Here is a 20,933-nt window from a genome sequence, read left to right on the forward strand (position 1 = left end):
GATCCTCTCAATCAAAATGCCGGACTCAGAACCTTAACCAAGAAAAGACAGAAGATAGATCAGGTCAAATCAACCACCTTAGCTATATGTTGGCAGCGAAATACTGGACAAAGGGAGACTCTATGATGGACTATGTCAATCAGTGGATTCTTCAACAGCCTCATCGTGCCTGGAGTGGTGAGACTGGCAGTGATTCATAACTGGTGAATGATCAGAACCATTTGAGCAAGGATCTCAGAGCATGCCCTACATCCGCGACCTGGGGTGGGTGGGAGACTAGGTGGGGATTCTCCCTCAGTATTCCCTTTACCTCAGATATATGAAGGAAACAATAGGGAAATAGTGGTCTTACCCACTTTCCCATAGCCCTTGTACCTTTTTACCTTAATTAACAATGTAAAGATTGCCAAAATATTAAAAAAGGGGGGCATGATGCTTGTCTGGGGCTGAGGGGTGAGAACAAGCACTCCCACAGGTCTGCAGAGAGGCAGCATTCTGCTATCTGCTAGGTCTTCAGCATGCTGAGCACGCTCCTGGGCAGCAGAACCTACCGGGAGAGGCCTTCCCGAGTGCCCTGCCTCCTCTGAGATCAATCTTCCATCCTCACCTGTCGACTGCCCTTCCCCTGCGGTGCCAGTTAGGGAGACAACAGGATATTACAACTCAGTGACTGATGTGATCCACACCCTCAAGCTAAAGAAATGGCAAGATGGAGACAAAGATCTGTGGAACCACAGAGGTCTGTGTGCATAGGCATGCAACGTGCACCCCACCCCATCCTCCAGCCACTGCACTCCACTGGCCAAGTGCAAAGGCACATTCAGTGGGAACAGACAGAGCTGCAATACAGAGGATGGCAACGGCAGGAGTTTCTTGTGCAGATCCTACTGTCAGCACATGCTGTGGGTCTGTTGGATCCTCATGGCTATCCCAGCAACTCAGGCTGCCCTGTGACAGACGGTGCACCTCCTCCACTGCTCACTGGTGGAGCATCGACATGCAGCCCTGCAGAGCACACAGGCCTCAGTGGGAAGTGCGAGGCCACCCAGCCCTGGGCTTCTGTTCCCAGCACAGCCCTCCAATGCTACTCGTCCATCTCCAATCAAAATCCACCTAAACAGTGATCTGCTTGCTTGCTCTATTGGCTTTCTTCGATCCTATCCATTAAATATTGTCTGGGGCCCATGCTGGCCAAAGGCTTAGGACGAGGACCAAGAACGGAAATGGCCGGGTGAGAGATGTGAGCCCCAAAACAGACATGGCAGAAGACACATGCCCCCCATCTCCAAAGGACAAGGAGGACTGACCCGAGCCAATGCTCCAGTGAGAGGGCACACAGCGTGTCTGGGAAAGAGCAGCGAGGAGGGTTCCAGAACAGGGGGAAGGGCAGGTTGGGAAGAGGCCTCACTACTGGATTCCTTCCAGATGTCACAGGCTTATCACACTCTTGTGATTAGCTTCCAGGAGCAGAGGCAACAGAAAAAAAAAATGACCCCAAGTAGTAATTAGGATTTTCTTTTTTCCTTTGTGGGAGTTATCAATTCAGAAGAAAATGAATCTGAACACAGGCTTAATTTGAAGGTATACACTATCAGATTCTGAATGTGTCTCTAAATGTTGCAAACACATATCTATAACATAAGTCATTGTCATCCCAATTGGACATTGCCTGAACTCACCTTTCGAAGGGATTCCCAGGCCAAGGATCAAGACAGCCGAAGAGTCTGAGCCCAAAGCTGGTAGATCTTACAGGACCTGGCATCGAAGCCATGCAGGAGTCTACGTGGGTTTTTCTTGTTCTTTTTCTGTTTTGGTTTTTTTTTTTCCTCTTTCAGTCCCTACTCCCCAACAGTTCCTCACTCAACTAATTGACCCCAGCTGGGAATGGACATGGGCAGGAGACACAGGGGCCAGGGCATGGCAAGCCCAGGCAGGCCAGCAGGCCGGCCAGGCTGGGAGGGGAATCTGACTGTTTATTTGGAGTGGCTGCGCTTGACGCAGAGGGAGTTCAAGTGGTCACACATGTCCAAGTCCATTAGTGAAACCTGACAGGGTGTCGCCAAGCTTGGGAAGAGAGCCGTGGCCTGAACGTCCCAGGGCCCAACAGGCACCGGCCACCAACCATGGCTAGTGGAGGGCAGAGGTGAGGGGGTCAGGAGTTGTATACCTCAGGCTCTTCTGCAATGAGCTGGGGGAGACTGCAGGCCCTGCCTGGGGTAAGAAACCCTGCCAAGGCTCCTGCAGGAACTCCTGGGGCCGCAGGGTACCAGTTCACAGCCTTGAATTTGGAGCTGGATGTGTGACTTTTGAATTTTTGTTCCGCTGCCTGGCTGCTTGCTGCCCCTGATGCCAGGTGCCCTCACCTGTTGGGTGAGAAGGACAGGAAAGAAGGGAAAAGAAAACACAGTGCTGGAGCCCGGCGTGATGGCACAGTGGTTAAAGTCCTTGCCTTGCACACCCAGGATCCCATATGGGTGCTGGTTCTAATCCCAGCAGCCCTGCTTCCCATCCAGCTCCCTGCCTGTGGCCCGGGAAAGCAGTCGAGGGCAGCCCAAAGCCTTGGGACCTTGCACCCGCGTGGGAGACCCAGAAGAGGCTCCTGGCTTCAGATTGGCTCAGCTCCAGCCGTTGCAGCCACCTGAGGAGTGAATCATCGGACGGAAGATCTTCCTCTCTGTCTCTCCTCTCTGTATATCCGCCTTTCCAATAAAAATAAAATAAATCTTAAAAAAAAAAAAAAAGAAAAGAAAACACAGTGCTGGCCCTGGCTGGATGTTGATGTGTACTCCCCTTCTGCCAGCAAGCCAAAGCCAAGGCCAGCAGAGTTAGCAGGCATATTCCAGCCTACAGAGTACTTAAGGTGCAGTTGGAATTCAGTCCTTCTCACACAAACTCCCAACTGGCAAGGCCAGTGTTAGGGTGTTGTGGGTTAACTATCACAAATGGTTGCTGGTCCCAGTTCTGGCTGCTCTGCTTCCCATCCAGCTCCCTGCTAATGTGCTTGCGGATTGTAGTAGAAGACTCAAGTGCTTGGACCACTGCACCCATGAAGCTCCTGATTCCTGGCTCTGGCCAGCCCTGTCCCTCATAGACATTTAGGAAATGAATCAGTGGACAAAAGATCTCTCTGTAGCTTCCTCTCCCTTTCAAATGAATGAATGAATGAATGAAACTAAAACAAAACCACACAAACACTATATTGGCTCCCTAGGGCTGCTGTTCCATGGACCACAAACCTGCCAGCCTAAAGCAGCAAAGACCTCTCCCAGCTTCAGCGGCTGGAAACCCAGCAACCTGTCAGCAGCACTGGCTCCTTGGGAGGCCCTGGAGGAGAATCTGTGCCAAGCCTCTCTCGGTCCCCAAAGCATGACAGTAGCCCTGGTGCTCCTTGGCATGTGGCTGCATGGCTCTAATCCCCATGTCGGACTGTGTGCAGCACCTCCCTGGGAGCCTTGGTGCCTTCTGCTTTTCGGACTTCTCTAGGAATACCCACATCATCGGACTGAGCACTCTCTCCAGGTCAGGATGACCTCATCATGAAATCAAACCTCAAAAGGCCCTTATTCCAGAGGTCATACTCTGAGCTCTCGAGGGGGCCTATCTTTTGGAGGCCACAATTCAACACTGTGTAGTCTAATTCTGATTTCCAAAGCGTAATGTCTAACCCACATGCGAAATACATTAATCTCATCTCAACACCCCCCACCCATTTCACTCCACTACATCCTTAATTCTAGGTCCAAAATTTCATGTAAACTAAAGTTCATCAAAATAAATACCATCAGCTCACAAAGCCCCAAGCCTCACCCTCCATGTCACCTAATTAGAATGGATGACACTGAGTATGACCCAACAAGTAACCTGCTTCCAAACACAGCGAAGCAACAGGCAGAGGTCAGACGTTCCATCCTAACAAGCAGAGAGGGAGGGACAGTGGCCACTGGTGCTGAGCAAGCCAGAAATCCAGCAGGGCGAATGCCATTAAGTTTCTAGACCTGAGAGCGACCGTCGGTGGCCTGATCCTTGCACTCTGGGCCACTCCTCTAGCCTCTGCTTCTGTCCACAGCTCTGTCTTCACTGTAATTCTCCTTATTGTTGAAGGGCACTCCATGTTTGCGGCTGAGTAATTTTATCTGCTCATTTTCTATCTGCAGGACCCCAGGAGTCTGACAGCTTCTTCCTTTTCTTTTCCATCTTGCTGGGTCACTGTATCTCTTAAAATTCAGTGTTTTTGGTTGGTATAATATTATAAAAACCTTGCTGATCTCCCAGACATTTCAAGAACAAGACAGTAAGTAAGGCTGGCTTCTGCTGAAACACTTCATTGGGTCCACGGTCACATGCCCAACTCACCCAACTTCTCCAACTAAAGTGAGTCCCATCCCCGCCTGGGCATTTTCTCCAGGGCACTTATTAAACAGAGAATTTCCTAACTTCAGCATTATTCCCAATGTGGAGGGACCAAGAAACACCTACCCCCAACACACACACACACACACACACACACACACACACACACACACACACACTCATCAAGCACTTGTTTCTCTTTGCTAGCAAGTCCTTCCTAAACTCAAGTCTTTCCCCCTTACATATCACTATAAGTAACAAAAGGAAACAAAGTACTATTTTCCACACTTTGCTTGGAAATCTCTTCAGCCAAATGTCCAAAGCTCAATGGATTTTTGCTTACCAATTCTGCTTTTCCTAACCATTAAATTACAGAATCAAAGTGGCAGCAGGCATTGTGACACAGTGGGTTAAGCAACCACTTCAAAAACTGGCATCCTATATCAGAGTGCTGGTTCAAGTCCTGGTTGCTGCACTGCTAATACTCTTGGGGACTAGCAGATGCTGACCTAAGCAGCTGGGTCCCTGTCAATCATGTGGGAGATGAAGATGGAGTTCCAGGCTCCTGGCTCTGGCCTGGTCCAGCACTGGCTGTTGCAGTGGTTTGGGAAGAGAGATAGTAGATGGACGGTCTCTCTCTCCCTCTCTTTGTCACTTTGCCTGTCAAATACATTTTTGTGTCATTTACTTATAGCATTATTGTATCATGATTCTCTAAAAGAAAAAGCAAGTTTCAGAACCGTGTCCATTGAGTTCAATATAATTAGTAGGAAAGGAAGCCACAAAATACAAAGGTTGACCACCTCTGATCTGAAAACATAAAATCTAAACTGCTACAAAATATGAAACATCTCGTGCACTAACATGACACTGCAAGTGTCAAAGTCCACACCTGACCTCCTATGGCAGATCACAGTCAAAACACAAGCGCACTAAAAATCTAAGATTATCTTCAGGCTGTCTGAATGGGCTACACAGGAAAGAGACAAATACACCGTTTAGACTCGGATCTCATCCCCAACAGACCTCATTAAGCAGATGCAAATATTCCAAGTCCCCCCAAAATCCAAAATCTGCAACGCTTCTGCTCCCAAACATTTCAGAAAAGTGATCCTCAGCAGCCATGGCGGTGTCATTTGGAAAGACTGGAGGGCCAGAACTGAGAAGGGAGTAACTACTAGGACTTCCATTTGGCTCCCTAAGTTTTATTTGTTCACAAGTGGCATGCATTCGTGAATTATCTTAAAAATAAACTGAGAGGGGTTCCAGCACGATAGACTAGTGGCTAAACCTCACCTTCCACACTAGAATCCCATATGGTGCCAGTTTGAGTCCTGGCTGCTCCACTTCTCATCCAGCTCCCTGCTTGTGGCCTGGGAATGCAGTCGAGAATGGCCCAAAGCCTTGGGACCTGCACCCACATGGGAAACTTGGAAGAAGCTTCTGGCTCCTGGCTTAGGATCAGCTCAGCTCTAGCCATAGCGGTCTCTTGGGAAGTGAACCAGGAGATGGAAAATCTTTCTCTCCTTCTTTCTGTAAATCTGCCTTTCCAAAAATCGATAAATAAATCTTTTAAATAATAAAAACAAATAAATTGGACAATCAGACAGTAGATAGCAAGAAGGTTGAAAAGTGGGGGGTGGGGGTGGGGAACAGGTACAAAAGTAAGAAGTGTGAAAGCTGTCACCATCAAAGTGGAGTCGCTTGTGTCAACTCCAACAAAAATAAACAAATAGAGCTGGGAAGTTAGAAAAGAAAGGTTCTTACAAATGGTTGACTAGAAGTAACTGTCACAAAAGTCCACCAGAATCACCACCTTACATAGCGGCCACTGCAGCCTCACACAAAAAGTCCTCTGCAAGGACCTCTGCCCAGCAGCTATCAATTCATTCTCAGATTCACAGCCCTCTTTCTCTTGAAGATATTCTTCCAAAACGTCTTACACAATTCTCATTTTTGCCTTTAAAGGGTCCCCCTTGCCACAACTTCTATGACTACACCTACAGTTTCCGTGGCATATGCGTTTCCAAGGCAACACTCAAGATTCCCACCACAAAGCTATTCCTAAACAAAACTTGATTTTACTTTGATCTTAGCTGCTCTATGATTTTCTCAGTGGACAAAGAATTACATTTGTATCTGCCACACACCTGCCATGTGCCCAGATACTACAATCAGGAAGTGGGTTCCTAGGAGGGAAAGGGTGGCCAAAGACCTCAGACACAACCCATCCCCACTCAAACACTGCTTCACCACAGCTCACAGTCTCTGCCTCAGCCTTCCTGCAGGTCCTTAAGTCCAGTGTCATGGGCACTGGCCCTGCCCTCCTGCAGAGCCTCAGGGACCCCCAAGCCTAAATCTGCCCCCATGGTGCTCTCTTCTGACACATCTCCTACTCCTCCCAGCTCATGGCTGCCCTAGCTGTAAACATCTTCTCCCACAGTGGAAGGGAGCCCTTGAATGCAGAAGGATGGAAGAGAAACTGCATCAATTCATGTTCTGTTGCAGTTAAGAACTGTAGTCTCAAGTCTGTCAAATATAATTGATGTTATTTTCAAAATTTTATGCTTTATACTCTAAGAATTGCTCTGTTAAGAGCTGCCTTAAAGTGAAGTTGACTTAAGGTGCAAGAGGAAAAAACAGCCCTGTGCTAGAGGAGGTCCTAATACCCAGGAAAGGGCAGGGCTTTGCTGTCTGACTCCTGCTCCAACTGCAAGGAGCCCGGGGACGGCTCACAGCCATGGTTATCCTTTCAGTTGGTCCTCCCCAGCCCAGGAGGAAGCAACAGCCAGTCACACAACCATAAAATGACACCTGGGGTTTCCTGCCTCTGGGGAGCTTTATGCATTGCTGCTCCCCACGAAACTCTCTTTTCCTACATCCAACCTATGTGGCTGGACTATGATGCCCAGATACATGCCAAACACTATTCTGGGAGTTGCTGGGAAAGTATATTTGGACGAGAGCCCCATTTAAATTGGTGGGTTATGGAAGGAGCAGGTTGTCCCTATAACATGGCGGGTCTCAGCAGCTTAGTGGAAGGCCTGACAAGAAAAGGGCTGACCTCTTCCCCCAAGAGAAGCAGAGTGCCAGCAGGCAGTCTCAAGGCTGCTCTCCTCCCTGGACTTCCATCCCATTAGCCTAGACTGTGGACTAGCGTGATGTTTCAAGCATGTGAGCCCATTCCTTCAAGTGCACATTATCTGCCATACATCTAAGTACACTGCTCCTCAAGAGAACCCGGGCACAAGCGGTGAGCCAGACAGTCTCAAAACCAGCCTGGACGCAGCATTCCAGAAGTCACTCCCAGTGAGTATACAAACGGAACCCGGGCACACAGGGCTGGAGCACACCCACACATCTCCCACAGCCAGCAGCCACATTGCTGACTGCACGCCCCCACTTCCCTGTACCCCAATTGCCCTAAGGCCTAGAAAAAGACCCCAGCATCCCCAGCAGGGCTGCTGGCTGGTTCTCACTAGTCCTTGGTTCCCACCATTAGATTCACTGAAAGCAAAGGGCAGTCAATGAAGCTGTAAGGTTTTCCTTATCCAGTAAGAAGAATCCTCTGAATAAAGCTCACGTCAAGGCCACGGGACCAGGAGGCACAAGGTATGGGGGCGCAGGTTTTTAGAGGGGTAACACAGCACCTGCCCATGATCACCATGAGTATAAAACTGACCCAGATTTCTTTCAGATTATACAACAGGGAGTGTGCAATTCAAAATTCCTGAGAATAAGATCGGGGTCCCTGGAAGCAGCTCCACACATCCCTGCCGCTCTAAAACACAGGAGGCTTGGAGGCAGGCAGGCTCTGTGGCCCTTGCTCGCTCGCCATGTGATCTCCAGTCCAACTGCCTCAGCTTTTTTAGAGAGGATGTCTGCTCAGAGGCCCCTTACCGTGGCCCATTGTGGGCACCAAGAAGCAAGCAGTGCCATGAGGATGCCAGAAGCAGCTCTAGAATGTGAGGGCACAGCTACCTGGAGCCAGGCACGCAGGATGGCCAGAGAGTGCAGCAAAGGGGCAGCAGGGCTGGGCCTGGAAGCAGGAGAACACAGGGCAGGCCCGGCAGCTCAGTGGCTGAATTAGCACAGGGCCAGCTCCCTCCCTTGCTGCTAGAGAGACGCATGAGGGAAGAGGCGATACCGACCTTGAGGGCAGGAATCTCCACACTGTCACCAAGACTGATGGAGCCCGAGAGGATGGTCCCAGTCATCACGGTGCCCTGGCCTTTGATGGAGAAGCAGTGGTCCACCGACATGAGGAACGGTCCTGATGGGTCTCTCGTTGGAATGGAAATCTGTGACGTCAGGAGCTAGAAAAGAGACGCAGCTGCCATAGCCTGTCACGCAAAGGCAGAAGGGGCAGGGCAGGGGCAGGCAGAGGGAGAAGCCGACAAGTGGCTCCCCAAGGCCAACAAGGGAGACCCCACTGAAAAGCTGGCCCAGAAGCTCAGTCAGCTCCCAGAACGCACTGTGAGCTACTGCCTCGTCCTTGGCTCTCTGCCCGGCCTGAAGGAAAAGAACCCCTAGAGAAGTCTGATCCAGTTTCTGCTCAGGGTCACCTCATGGTCTCCTAGAGGCTGTGGCACTGGCAGTTGAAAAAGAGTACCCTGTCACATGGCTTCCATGTTTGCCCAGCCTCATGCAGCCTGGAGGGTTTAGGGTGCTTCTCCATCCGGACCCAGGATCCAGTCAGGCCTCCTCTCCCACTGGCGCTAGCACTGGCAGGCCTGGCACCAGCTAACTCAGCCTCACCTTCTGGCCACACTCCTGCAGAAGAACTTTTCTTGTGAGGCCCCTCCTCCTCCCAGAGCCACAGTTAGCACACTGTTATGATCATCTGTTTATGGATACTCCCCTGGGAACCGAGGACTTCCACGTGTCTCCATGAGCAGGCAAGGTGCCCAAGAGGATGACAAGCGAATGAGGAAAAGCGAGGGGATGTGGGGGCAGAGTGGGGAGGAGGGCTGCTGTTAGTTGGGGCTCCCAGGGTCTGGCATGAGAGGCCAGGACGAGAGCTGTAAAGGGATATACGGAACCTTCTCCCGCCTGGCCCAGGGGCTGCCGTGGGCTACGGTTCCCCCAGCCTGCCTGGCCCGCCCGTCTCTCGGAACCTTCTCCCGCCTGGCCCAGGCCGGCCGCCTCTCCGGCCATCCCGCTGCCCAGGGCTGCGTGGCTCGGTTCCCCCGCCTGCCCCGTCTCTGTTGAGCCTTCCTACACTTCCCCTCAACAGCCAGTTTTCCCCACGCCATCTATGTGCATGGAGATGTTGTCACAGCTAATTACCAACAAACAAATGAAAATAAAGGCTGCATTATTTCTTTTATTTTGCTATTTTCTGATTTCATAAGGGAACAGGCTGTCAAAAAACTATTTGGTAGTACATGTTCCAAAGCCTTAGTCTTGGGACAATAATTCTTTTGGAAAAGGACAGGAGATTCAAACCAGGCTTGGTCGGAGACTTATGTGGAGGTTTCTTAAAGGAATATACAAACATCCTTCAGAGCCACATTTTTGTGGATTTCACTTTAACAAAAACAACTCCCCGACCAACACACACTGTAGTGGATGAAAAAGTAGCAAAAGGCGCACCCAGAAAGTGTGTGCTTTGGGGAGTCAGTGAGCTCAGCTCAGTGCGAATCGCAGACACGGGTGCAGTGCCCAAGCTCACGCCCGAGCTGGGATCTGTAAATGCAAGGGGCCACAACGCTGAACTAATTGACCCAGTGGGCTCTGAATCCTGGCTTCAGCTCGCACTGGCTGTGAAGTCTCTGGGAAGTTAGTGGGCCTCTCGGAATCTCAGCCTTGAGACATGGCTGGGTGGAGACGTCAGGCCTCCAGGGCTGTTGTGAATGCTAACGGCCACATGCGAAGCACTTAGCACAGCAAATGCTACATAGAACTCAACACCACGACCATGGCAAGCAGTGCCATGCCATGCCACTGTTCTGAGCAAATGAAGCCTGTCATTTCCTCCTCACAGCAACTGCACACAGTCCATGGCAAGAGGCTAAAGCGAGGATGGCACTTGGCCGTGGTGTCAGCAAGCAGCGGAGAGCTGGTGCTGGGCCAAGACGAGCTGCCCCAGGTGTTCCACAGCGGAACTGCACAGGCCTCACTCACTGCAGTCAAGCCCACACCATCACACATTCCCATCCACACACACACTCACACACACCCCCCACAATGGCGGTGCCCAACTGTCTGCCACCACCAAGTCTGGAACACAGCCTGAGCCTCAGGCCCTGGCTCTGAGAGGTATAGGCCTCCACGTCTTGTGACAGAAGCTGTGCTGCCCTGGCTGCTGGCCACATCTCTAGCATCCTGTCTCATGGGCCCAGCCCAGGGTGGGGCACATGGAAGGGACAGGAGCACCTAGAAGGAGTGGAGTGGATGGCACAGCCCCAAGGTTGCAGCGACCGCTTCACCTCACCTGTGTGTAAGGGGGAGGGGGCGGCCATGACGTGCAAGTGCTTTATGGGATCTGGGACTGGAGGGGAGCTGCATGGAGGTCAGCAAGGGCTTAGCTTGGCTAAGGTGCCAGCCCAGGTTGAAAGGAGCCAATTCAGAGTCTGCCTCTCAGAGCAGAGAGGACCCAAAGGGGCCTGCCTGAGCAGCTTGGGGGCAGGGGCTATAGGGCAACCTGGGGTCAAGCCAACAGTACCTCAATGAGCTCTGAGATGCCCTGTGGAGCTTCAGTTTCAGGGGCCTCCGGTCCCCCAGGCTTGGCGGCCACAGGTATAATGGGTGCACCTCGGAACCTGAGATGGAAGAACAAGCAGCACCATCAGAAACCAGCAGAGAGCATCAGGCTCATGTGCAGCACATCCGCAGAGCAGCTGGCCAGGGTCACCTTGCTCTCCCTGCACGCGAGAGACGATGCAGGGGGCAACAGAGACCCCAGGAAGACATGGCTTGTGTGTGACACCAGAATTAAAAAGGGCCCTTCCGAGTTTTAATCTCCATTCTCAGAACCCCCCTTGAGGAGGCCATAGTGACCTCAGGCACAAAAACCTCTGAAGACAAGAGCCCCTTGAAGAAGGTGATAAGCATATCCCAGCGTTCTGGGAGAGCCCAGCCAGGTAAGGCTGGTGATCCACAGCCACAGCCCAGCAATCCTACCCAGACCTCGCCAGGGAAGCTCCGCCCCTTCAGGTGCATCTGCCTTTCCTACTATGACTGCCAGAAAGAGGGGTGGGGGGGCAAAAGAAAACAGAGCCCATAATCCCATCACCATGGGGAATTTTCCTCCAACCATGTCGTCACCATGTTTCCCCAAGCGGTATTTTCTCATACTGTGGTTATCGTGCACGTGTCATTTCCCTTTCTGTTTGCTGGACTCCTGCAACATCAACGGCAGTAACTCTCTAAGCCAAGTATTCAACAGAGATGATTTTATTTAAACCTCTCGAAACCACGGTGGACTTGCCACCATCCCAGAGATGAGAAAACGAGGCCCGGAGGCAGACTCATCTGGTCCAAGTTGTTGGCTTTGAACCCTCAGGACCAAACTCAAAAGCAGCCGCTTGAAGCTGGACCCAGAGCTTGCACCTGACAACCTCTCTGTCTGTGTCCCCTCTCTAGGCCTCCCCTTCACTGTCATAGCTGCATAAAAGAGCAACCAGGATTTACACGCTTTTTCTTCCAAAAATATTACTTTAGAACATTTCAAATCTCCTACCCTTACAACTAACACTGTGATAAACATGTCAGTTGGAATGACTAATATTTGTGGGGTTTTTTTTCCCCCTTGGATTTGGGATACTTAGGAAGCATAAATCTAAGGCTGAATCCACATGGGAAGATCACCGAAAATGGTGGAGTTAAAAACTTCTTCAAAGCTCCTCCTCCATAGAAACAACACCGACAAAAAATTATCAGAATCAACTTTTCAAAATTCTGGAAACTAACCAAAGGTTTGAGTAATCTTTGGAGTGTTTATTCAAGAAAAAAATGGGGGCTGGTCCAATGCCATAGCAGGCTAATCCTCCACCTGTGGCATCCCATATGGTGCCAGTTCTAGTCCTTGCTGCTCTACTTCCAATCCAGCTCCCTGCTTATGGCCTGAGAGAAGTAGAAGATGGTTCCTTGGGACCCTACATCCACATGGGAGACCCAGAAGAAGTTCTGGATCCTGGCTTTGGATCAGCTCATCTCTGAGCACTGAGGCCGTTCGGGAAGTGAACCAGTGGATGGAAGAGCTCTCCTTCCTCCCCTTTTTCTCTCTTTTTCTCTCCATATAATTCTGCCTTTCAAATAAAAATGAATGAATTTTTTTTTGGAAAAAAGAAAATGAAAACAAACTGAATAATTAAGGAAATTATGAGGATGACATCACACCAGACAGGAAAAATAAAAAATAAAATTAGAAATCAGCCTTTAAAAAAATAGGGCCTGGCACAATAGCGTAGTGGTTAAAGTCCTTGCCTTGAAAGTGCCAGGATCCCATATGGGCTCCGGTTCTAATCCCGGTGGCCCTGCTTCCCATCCAGCTCCCTGCTTGTGTCCTGAGAAAGCAGTCGAGGGCAGCCCAAAGTTTTGGGACCCTGCACCCACGTGGAAGACCTAGAGGAAGCTCCTGGCTCCTGGCTTCGGATTGGCACAATACTGGCCATTGCGGTCACTTTGTGGAGTGAATCATCGGACGCAAGATCTTCCTTTCTGTCTCTCCTCCTCTGTATATATCTACCTTTCCAATAAAAATAAATAAATCTAAATAATAATAATAATAACAGGGCTTGGCACAATAGCCTGCTAGCTAAATCCTTGCCTTGCACTTCTGGGATCCAATATGGGCACCAGTTCGTGTTCCAGGTGCTCCACTGTCCTTCCAACTCCCTGCTTGTTGCTTGGGAAAGTAGTAGAGGATGGCCCAAAACCGTGGGACACTACACCCATGTGGGAGACCCGGCAGAAGCTCCTGGCTCCTGGCTCTTGGCTTTGGATTGGACTGGGTTGGCTCCAGCCGTTGTGGCCACTTGAGGAGTGAATCAGAGGATGGAAAATCTATCTCTCTGTCTCTCACTTTCTCTGCAAAACCGACTTTGCAATAACAATAATAAAAAAACCAGAAATTCCTGGGCCCGGCGCGGTGGCGCAAGTGGTTAAGTCCTCGCCTAGCACGCCCGGGATCCCATATGGGCGCCGGTTCTAATCCCGGCAGCCCCGCTTCCCATCCAGCTCCCTGCCTGTGGCCTGGGAAAGCAGTCGAGGACAGCCCAAAGCTTTGGGAACCTGCTCCCGCGTGGGAGACCCGGAAGAGGCTCCTGGCTTCGGATCGGCATAGTATCGACCCGTTGCGGCTCACTTGGGGAGTGAATCATCGGACGGAAGATCTTCCTCTCTGTCTCTCCTCTCTGTGTATCCGCCTTTCCAATAAAAAATAATAAAAATAAATCTTTAAAAAAAAAAAAACCAGAAATTCCAAAGTTAAAAAGTATAATAATCACAATGAAAAAAAAAATGTACCACAAGAGCTCAATAGCTGATCTGAGCAGTAGGAACAAAGTATCGGCAAACTTGAAAATATGCCAAATGAAACTACCCAGTCTAAGGGAAAAAAGAGAGCAGAGCCTTAAAACGAATTTCCAAAAACTGACACATTTAAAGGGAGGAGATCACAGTCCCAAAGGCATCGAGCCGCCACCCGCACAGCAGTCCCTACGAAGTGGGAGTTTCTGAAGGAAAAACAGTGACAAGGATAGAGATGATTTATCTGAAGAAACAGAAACTCCAGATTTGATGACAAATATTAAGCTGGATTTCCAAAAGAAGCTCAACAAATTCCAAGTGGGATAAACTCAGAGGGATCCGCACTTTGATACAGCACAAACTACAAAAGGCAAGGGCAAGGAGAGAACCCTGAAAGCACTGAGGAGCGACTCGCGGGTGCACACGCAGTCCACAGGAAGATCAGCAGCTGACTTCCCAGCAGAACCTGGAGGCCAGAAGGTAGCAGCACAGCACACTTCAGGAAGCAAGAACTGGGCAGAAAGCCTGGTAGCCAAGAGTCCTCCGTCTAGAACGCAGAATCATCACACGCCTAGCAAGTCTTAGACATATGCCCCAAATTAGTGAAAACAAGACTGACGCAAGCACAGGACCGTGCATGCTCACAGCAGCATTATCTGTGATGGCCAAAAACCCGAAATAGTGGCTGGTGTTCAAACACCAGGGAACATAAAGTTAAACTTTGCCACCAGATCAACCAAACCCTTGCTATAGTAGTTACAGTTCTCAAACCAATGACAGAACTATGGAATAGCTGTAATTACAATAGCCAATATTCTGATAGCTATCACTTTCAAATTATAATCATAAATTTACAGAATCTTGAACAACCCTATAAGACAGGTAGAAAGTGTCATTACCATTTCCAGATTCAGAATCATTCATACGTTCAGCAAATACCAGCGGAACTGGTTGGATTCCTGTGCTCACAGAACCCCACTCAATCTCACTAATGCCAGTGATCCCTGAGAGCTCACTGACTGCCACAGTGTCACGTGAAAAGCAGATGGCGAAGCCAGGAGAAGTCTCGAGCGGAAGCTGAGGCCTCAGAAGCACTGGCCTTCCCACTGGGCTGGACTCTCCAAGTTACCCTGCAGCACCCTATACCAGGGATGCCTGCCCCTCCATCAGATGGCACCCCAGTCCTTCCAAACAGAGGACTGGTAGATGGAGCCCAATGCTACCCACTGGCCCCTGGCTCGGCACAAGTGGGGCAGAATAGTGTCATGGTCATTCTCCCTGCACCCCTTCTCTTCTGTAACAGGCCACCTGAGCCCACCTTATACCTCAGCTGCTACTGGATTCATTTTTTTTTCTTTAAAAGAATTCATGTTCTTACTTAAATACATTTTTTAAGAGGCAACCACTATCATTTACTACAAATATAAGACAGAGTAGTACTCTTCCTGGTGCCACTTCTAAGACATCCTTGGCCAACAAACTCTACTCCTGCTGCCAAACCTGCACCTGGTGTCTGACACACCGAATGCCCCCCTGAGCTCACAGGCCACACTCAAGAGGCCAGCAGTTCTATACCTTTGCTCCTACCAGCTGACCCTGAAGCTGAACGAGAGACACTCTAGTTAGGTTATCAACTTGGTAATGCCAGGTACAGTGTTTCCGTAAGAACAAAAGTTAGTGTCATGAAATGACAGCCTGGTGAGAGTAGTCTCTGAAACTGAATGCTCTGGACAGCTGTGCTAGAGCAAATCTCTTTAAAGTTTGGTGTTAAATTGTATGTAGATTAAAAATCAGAAAGAATATGAGGGGAGGTTATGGGAAAGTTCTACACTCACACTGGTTTGCAATCCTTGCTTCACCTAAAAGAAATCAACAATGTGTGGGGCAGTAGTTTAGAGATGAAAGCCATCTTGGAATACGAGTCAGTGGGCTCATCTTGGGAGAAAAGATGGGCTAGGCAGGAGGTTGCCCGGCACATGTGGGAACGGAGTGAGGGAGACACTATGGCAGCACCAGGAAACAAGGAGCAAGCTGTTAGCCAAGTTATTATAACACGGTAGTGAAGGACCTAGGTTGTCCTCAAGTCTACATGCTCAGCACCTCTAGAGCATGGTCAAGTGCAGGCACCTAGAAGACCTGAGGACAAACAACCGCACGTCAAAGTGTACACAAGTCAGGAATCCAGCCAGGGACTACCATTGAGTTAAGCCACAGCCTGCAATTGTCCCACTTCTGATCCAGCCCCGCTAATGTACCTAGGAAAGCAGCAGAAAATGGTCCAAATGCTTGGGCTTCTGCCACTGGTAGGGAAAGCCAAATAGAATTACTGGCAAGAGCCTTTAGAGCCTTTAGAGCAGAATTAAAGCGTGAGAAAGAGAATGAGAGTGATGGAGAAACAGAGAGAAAAATCTTCCATTCTTTGATGTACTCCCCACATAACCAAAACAGTTGAGGCTGGACCAGGTCCAAACCAGGAGCCAGGAGCTCTATCAGGATCTCCCACATGAGTGAAGAAGCTCAGGCACTTGGGCCACCTTGTACTCCTTTCCCAGCCACATTAACAGGAAGCTGGATCATAAGTGGAACAACTGTGCCCATATGGGATGCTGGTACTGTAGGTACTGGCATAACCTGCTATATCACAATGTCAGATGCTAACAGTGACAGACAGTAGTAGCACCCTGTACCAACTATGGGAACCACAAACTACAACTTCTCATTATTGCACATCAAAGATTTTGTAACTTTTAAAAATGCCAATTCTAACCGAGAGAAAAATATAAAAGTGCAGTTTAGTTTCTAGAACTCATATGAACTCAGGAAGATCATTATACAAGAGATCATTATTTGAAAAGCTGAAATTATGAATGACACAGAAGCCACCCCTTCCTCAAAGAAACAACATGAAGAAGAATGGACGGCCCTAATCCGGGACACAAACCTCCTCGCAGGCCGAGCAGCCTGGACTGACAGCTGATAGTGTGGGCCGGCGAGGAGAGAGGTGTGATGCTGTCGATGTGGTATTTCCTCCGTACCCATCACACAGCTGGTTTTTTCTAATATATAAACATATAGATATTTAAAGTTAAAATATTGTGCTTAAGGTATGAATATGGCACTTCTTCTAATGATTCCCTGCTTTAAGGGGTTTTTATGATTAACCAACCACAGTCCAATCTCAAGGGACAAGAAACTCTCCGCTGTAGCTACAAAAATAAGCACAAAGAAAACAAAACAGAGGTATTAAGTTCTGGCTAGATACAATTACCTGCTGACGGCACCGAGCCTGGTTAAGATGCTAGGGCAATCTAGACGACACGACACACCAAGTGGAGACAGTCTTCTGAACTTAACAAAGAGACTGAAAGATCGCTGAAAAAGGATTAGCTTTCTCCCACAGCTCACTGCACTTGTACCCCAGCCAAGTACCACCTCAGACTCCCCTAGCCTGCCACGCGTGGGAGACCCAGCCTCTGGGTTTCACTGGACCCTGGGCCTGATGATCCATCCCCCGACTGTGGTGCTAACTTGTGGGGCAAGGAGCCAGCCTCAGCAGAGGCAACCAAACGGCAAGAGCCCAAGAAAGAACGCCCTGCATGGAGACCACTGCCCACAGCTACGGGACCCATGAAGCTCAGAGGCTGGCGCAGGAACAAAGTGGCCAGGCTGCAGCAGCCCTGAAGGCAGGCAACTCCAGTGGAGGAGGCAAAGGCTATGAGGAAGAGCTGTCTGCAGCGCCTGTGCCAGGACCCAGCCCACGCACGCTGACTGCCTCCACGCCCTGAGTCAGAGGCCCAGAGGGATAAAAAGGGCAAGAACGTGCACGGAGAATTCCAGGGATTAACCATAAAGCTTTCGGAAATTCAATTATTTCTATCCAAGCCCTTTTGGCCAACGTATTGTAACAAAACATAAAATAATGTTGGGCAGGCTGTCTGACCCTTTCCCAGGCTCAAGAGAAGCTGACCTCGCTGGTTTCCTGAACGTGTTGCCCATAGGGGCATCTTGGCTCCCTCTGCAGATGGGAGTCACAACCCTACAAAGCTTCCAAAAAGAGATTCCCATAGTCCCCAGGCGGACGATGGGCCCAGGGAGCACAGCCAAGGCGGTACAGCAAGAGCTGACCTGGAGCTCACCCATGTGCTCCTCCCACCTGGCCCAGCACCCAGCTACCCCCTCACAGCTGCAGTGCATCATGGGACTGGCTGGGCCCAGAGGTGCTGACTGCAGACGCAAACTGACCTTCCCCAGTACTCAAAAATCGTCTCAGAGGAGTAAACATATGTATATGGTATGTGTATATAATTATGTGTGTATAATTAGACACACACACATCAGTGCATACACACATAACACACAACACAGAAATCTATCACTCATATAAAAGAAATATAAATAAACAGAATACCAGTCTTAGGTTTGGGACAGTAGATTTTACAGCCAACATTTATCAAGTCTTAGCACTCAAGTCAGAGGCAAAACCTACCTCTGGCCTAAACTTCACGATCTGAGTTCGTGAGATGTATATGGGAACCCCCAGCCCAGGATCTAGCACATAGTGGGTGCCCATGCAGTAGGTGCCCATGCAGCTGTGATGCCACGTTCCATGTCAAACATGCCCTCACAACAAAGCCTGTCCGAGCCTACAGGGGAAAAACAGCGGATCAGAGAGCTTAGGTGACTTGCCCAAGACCATACAGTTGGTATGGAGGGAAGGCACGTTTGCTTAGGAGCAAACAAAATTCCCAAGACTGGCACTTAACTCCAGTGCAGGCAGGGAGGCAGGCGCAGCGAGCCGCAGGAGGGCCCAGGCTGACGCAGGAAGGAAGAGACCACCAGCGCTTACAGAGCAGAAGCACAGAGAGAGTCAGGGGAAGGATGTATCAAGGATACTGTCCGATGGTAACATTTGATGCAGAAATAAACAGAAAAGTCTCGGACACACAATAGTGTCAATGTTGTGATAACAAATGCCTCAAATTATGTACAGGCGGGAAAGACTGACAGGGATCCTGGGGAGAAAACACTTTAATTTGATGCACTGGGAAGATTGTGGGTACATTTTTATCTCCTGTTTTGATTTCTGTTAACATTGATAAATGCTTATGCAAGAGTAATTTTAAATGCTTTCAGAGATAAAGAAAGCACAAAGAAAAACAATCAAAGAGTTTGACTCCATAAAAATTAGAAACTTCCATATGTCAAAAAAGAAACTAAAATGGAAAGACAAATGCTGAAGATTTATTTGAAGCAAATATAACAGGCAAACTGTTAACATCTATATCTTTCTTAATATTAAACATGCCTGGGAGCCCAGCGCGATAACTCAGTGGCTAAATCCTTGCCTTGCAAGTGCTGGGATCCCATATGGGCACTGGTTTGTGTCTTGGCTGCCCACCCAGCTCCTTGTGTGTGGTCTGGGAAAACAGTCGAAGACGGTCCAAAGCCTTGGAATCCTACACCCATGTGAGAGACCTGGAAGAAGTTCCCAGCTCCTGGCTTCGGACCAGCTCAGCTCTGGCCATTACAGCCACTTGGGGAGTGAATCAGCAGATGGAAGAGCTTTCTCTCTATATCTCTTTCTCTCTGTAAATCTGCCTTTCCAAGAAAAAAGATAATAATTTTTTTTTTAAGTTGGAGTTAAAAAAAAGTCTGAAAATCGAGAAGAAAGTTTGAAATTACAAGAGACAGACCAAATACATGGGCATAAGTCACATATGCGAGCACGACTGTTTAACACACATAAGGGATATGTACTACTTAGCCAATAATTTAAAAAACACATGTTTAAAATGTAGTGAAATATCATTTCTAGCCTACCATGTTTCAATTGTATCTTTGAAACAATAATTAATAATATTCTGAAAGCGTAATAAACTAATGTTAGCTACTGGCACCTGTGTAAAATTGGTAGGGTACTTTTAGGAAATAATATGGCAGCATATCATAAAAGGTCCAAAACTTTCAGATCCTTTGATCTAGTAATTGCACAGCTGGGAATTCATCATGAAGTAAAAGGCATCCAGGGAGCGAGCAGGGGGTTAGGAGTTTTTGCTCTACCTGCCTAAGAAAATTGAAAAAAAAAATTTTTTTTTACCAAGAATGACATTAAACCCCTAAACCATACACAAAAATTAACTCAAAATGGATCAAAGACCTGAATTTAAGAACTACACAAATCCCTAGAAAAAAATGGGAAGATCTTTACAATAATGGATTTCACAATGATTTCATGCATATGACTCCAAAAGCACATGCAACGTAAGAAAACTAAATTTCAGCAAAATTAAGAACTCTTTCACCAAAGGCCACTATCAAGAAAGAAAGAAAATAAAAAACTACTATATACAATCAGAGAGAAAATGTTCGTATATCACATCTCTGGGAAAGCACCAAAGACAGGCTCCATTGTGGCAGAAGGCTGAGCTGCTGCTTCCAATGCTGGCATCCCAAATCAGACTTTCAGTTCAAGTCTTGGCTATTCTGCTTCCCATCCAGTTTCTTGCTAATGCACCTAGGGAAGCAGTGGACGATGGTATCCTGACACCCATGTGGGAGACCAAGATAGAGCTCCCAGATCCTGACTTCAGCCTGGCCCATGCGCAGCTGTTGTAGTCATTTGGGGAATGAACTAGTAGATAAACAATCTCTTTATCTCTGCTCCTCCAACTCTCTCACTCTCCCTCTTGCTCTGCTTTTCAAATAAAAATTAGCTTTTTTTAAAAACAAATATATAAGGATTTCCTCTACTTCAATAATAACAAAAGCAATTCAACTTAAAAAAGGAGAAAAGCGATAACAAGACCTTCTTCCAAAAGAAGACCTCAAGCATCTCCTCAAAGAATTGGAAGGAGAGCACGTGGCACAACACTTCAGGCAAGTTCTCTGGAAAGCACCTAGGCCTGTGGACACGGAAGCAGACATGGACAATTAACAGGTCTTCCACGTGTTCAGAGGGAACAAAGAAGAGCCCCCTCTAATACGATGACCACTCAAGTAACACCCAGGACATTCTCCCGGACTCCAAGGGCCCTGAAGTGGTGGCACCAATGAACCATCTCTGTTACTGCCAACAATGTAGTTGGGCAACAAGGAGAGGTGTAACCTTC

At 48.7% G+C, this 20,933-nt stretch overlaps 1 protein-coding gene across 1 annotated transcript in view; it reads right to left on the reverse strand.

Moving 5' to 3' along the window:
• The window catches only part of EEFSEC (eukaryotic elongation factor, selenocysteine-tRNA specific), a 205,900-nt gene that overhangs the window by 98,908 nt on the left and 86,059 nt on the right, over positions 1 to 20,933 (reverse strand). Inside the window, exons 3-4 of the mRNA XM_040995304.1 lie at positions 11,018 to 11,114; positions 8,502 to 8,666 (exon numbers count right to left, since the gene is read on the reverse strand). Of these exons, the coding sequence (XP_040851238.1) occupies positions 8,502 to 8,666; positions 11,018 to 11,114 (262 nt within the window). The remainder of the gene's footprint in view (positions 1 to 8,501; positions 8,667 to 11,017; positions 11,115 to 20,933) is intronic.

The sequence above is a fragment of the Ochotona curzoniae genome, unplaced genomic scaffold (assembly GCF_017591425.1).
Source record: "Ochotona curzoniae isolate NIBS_2020 unplaced genomic scaffold, NIBS_Ocur_1.0 contig_908, whole genome shotgun sequence".
Classification (NCBI taxonomy): domain Eukaryota; kingdom Metazoa; phylum Chordata; class Mammalia; order Lagomorpha; family Ochotonidae; genus Ochotona; species Ochotona curzoniae.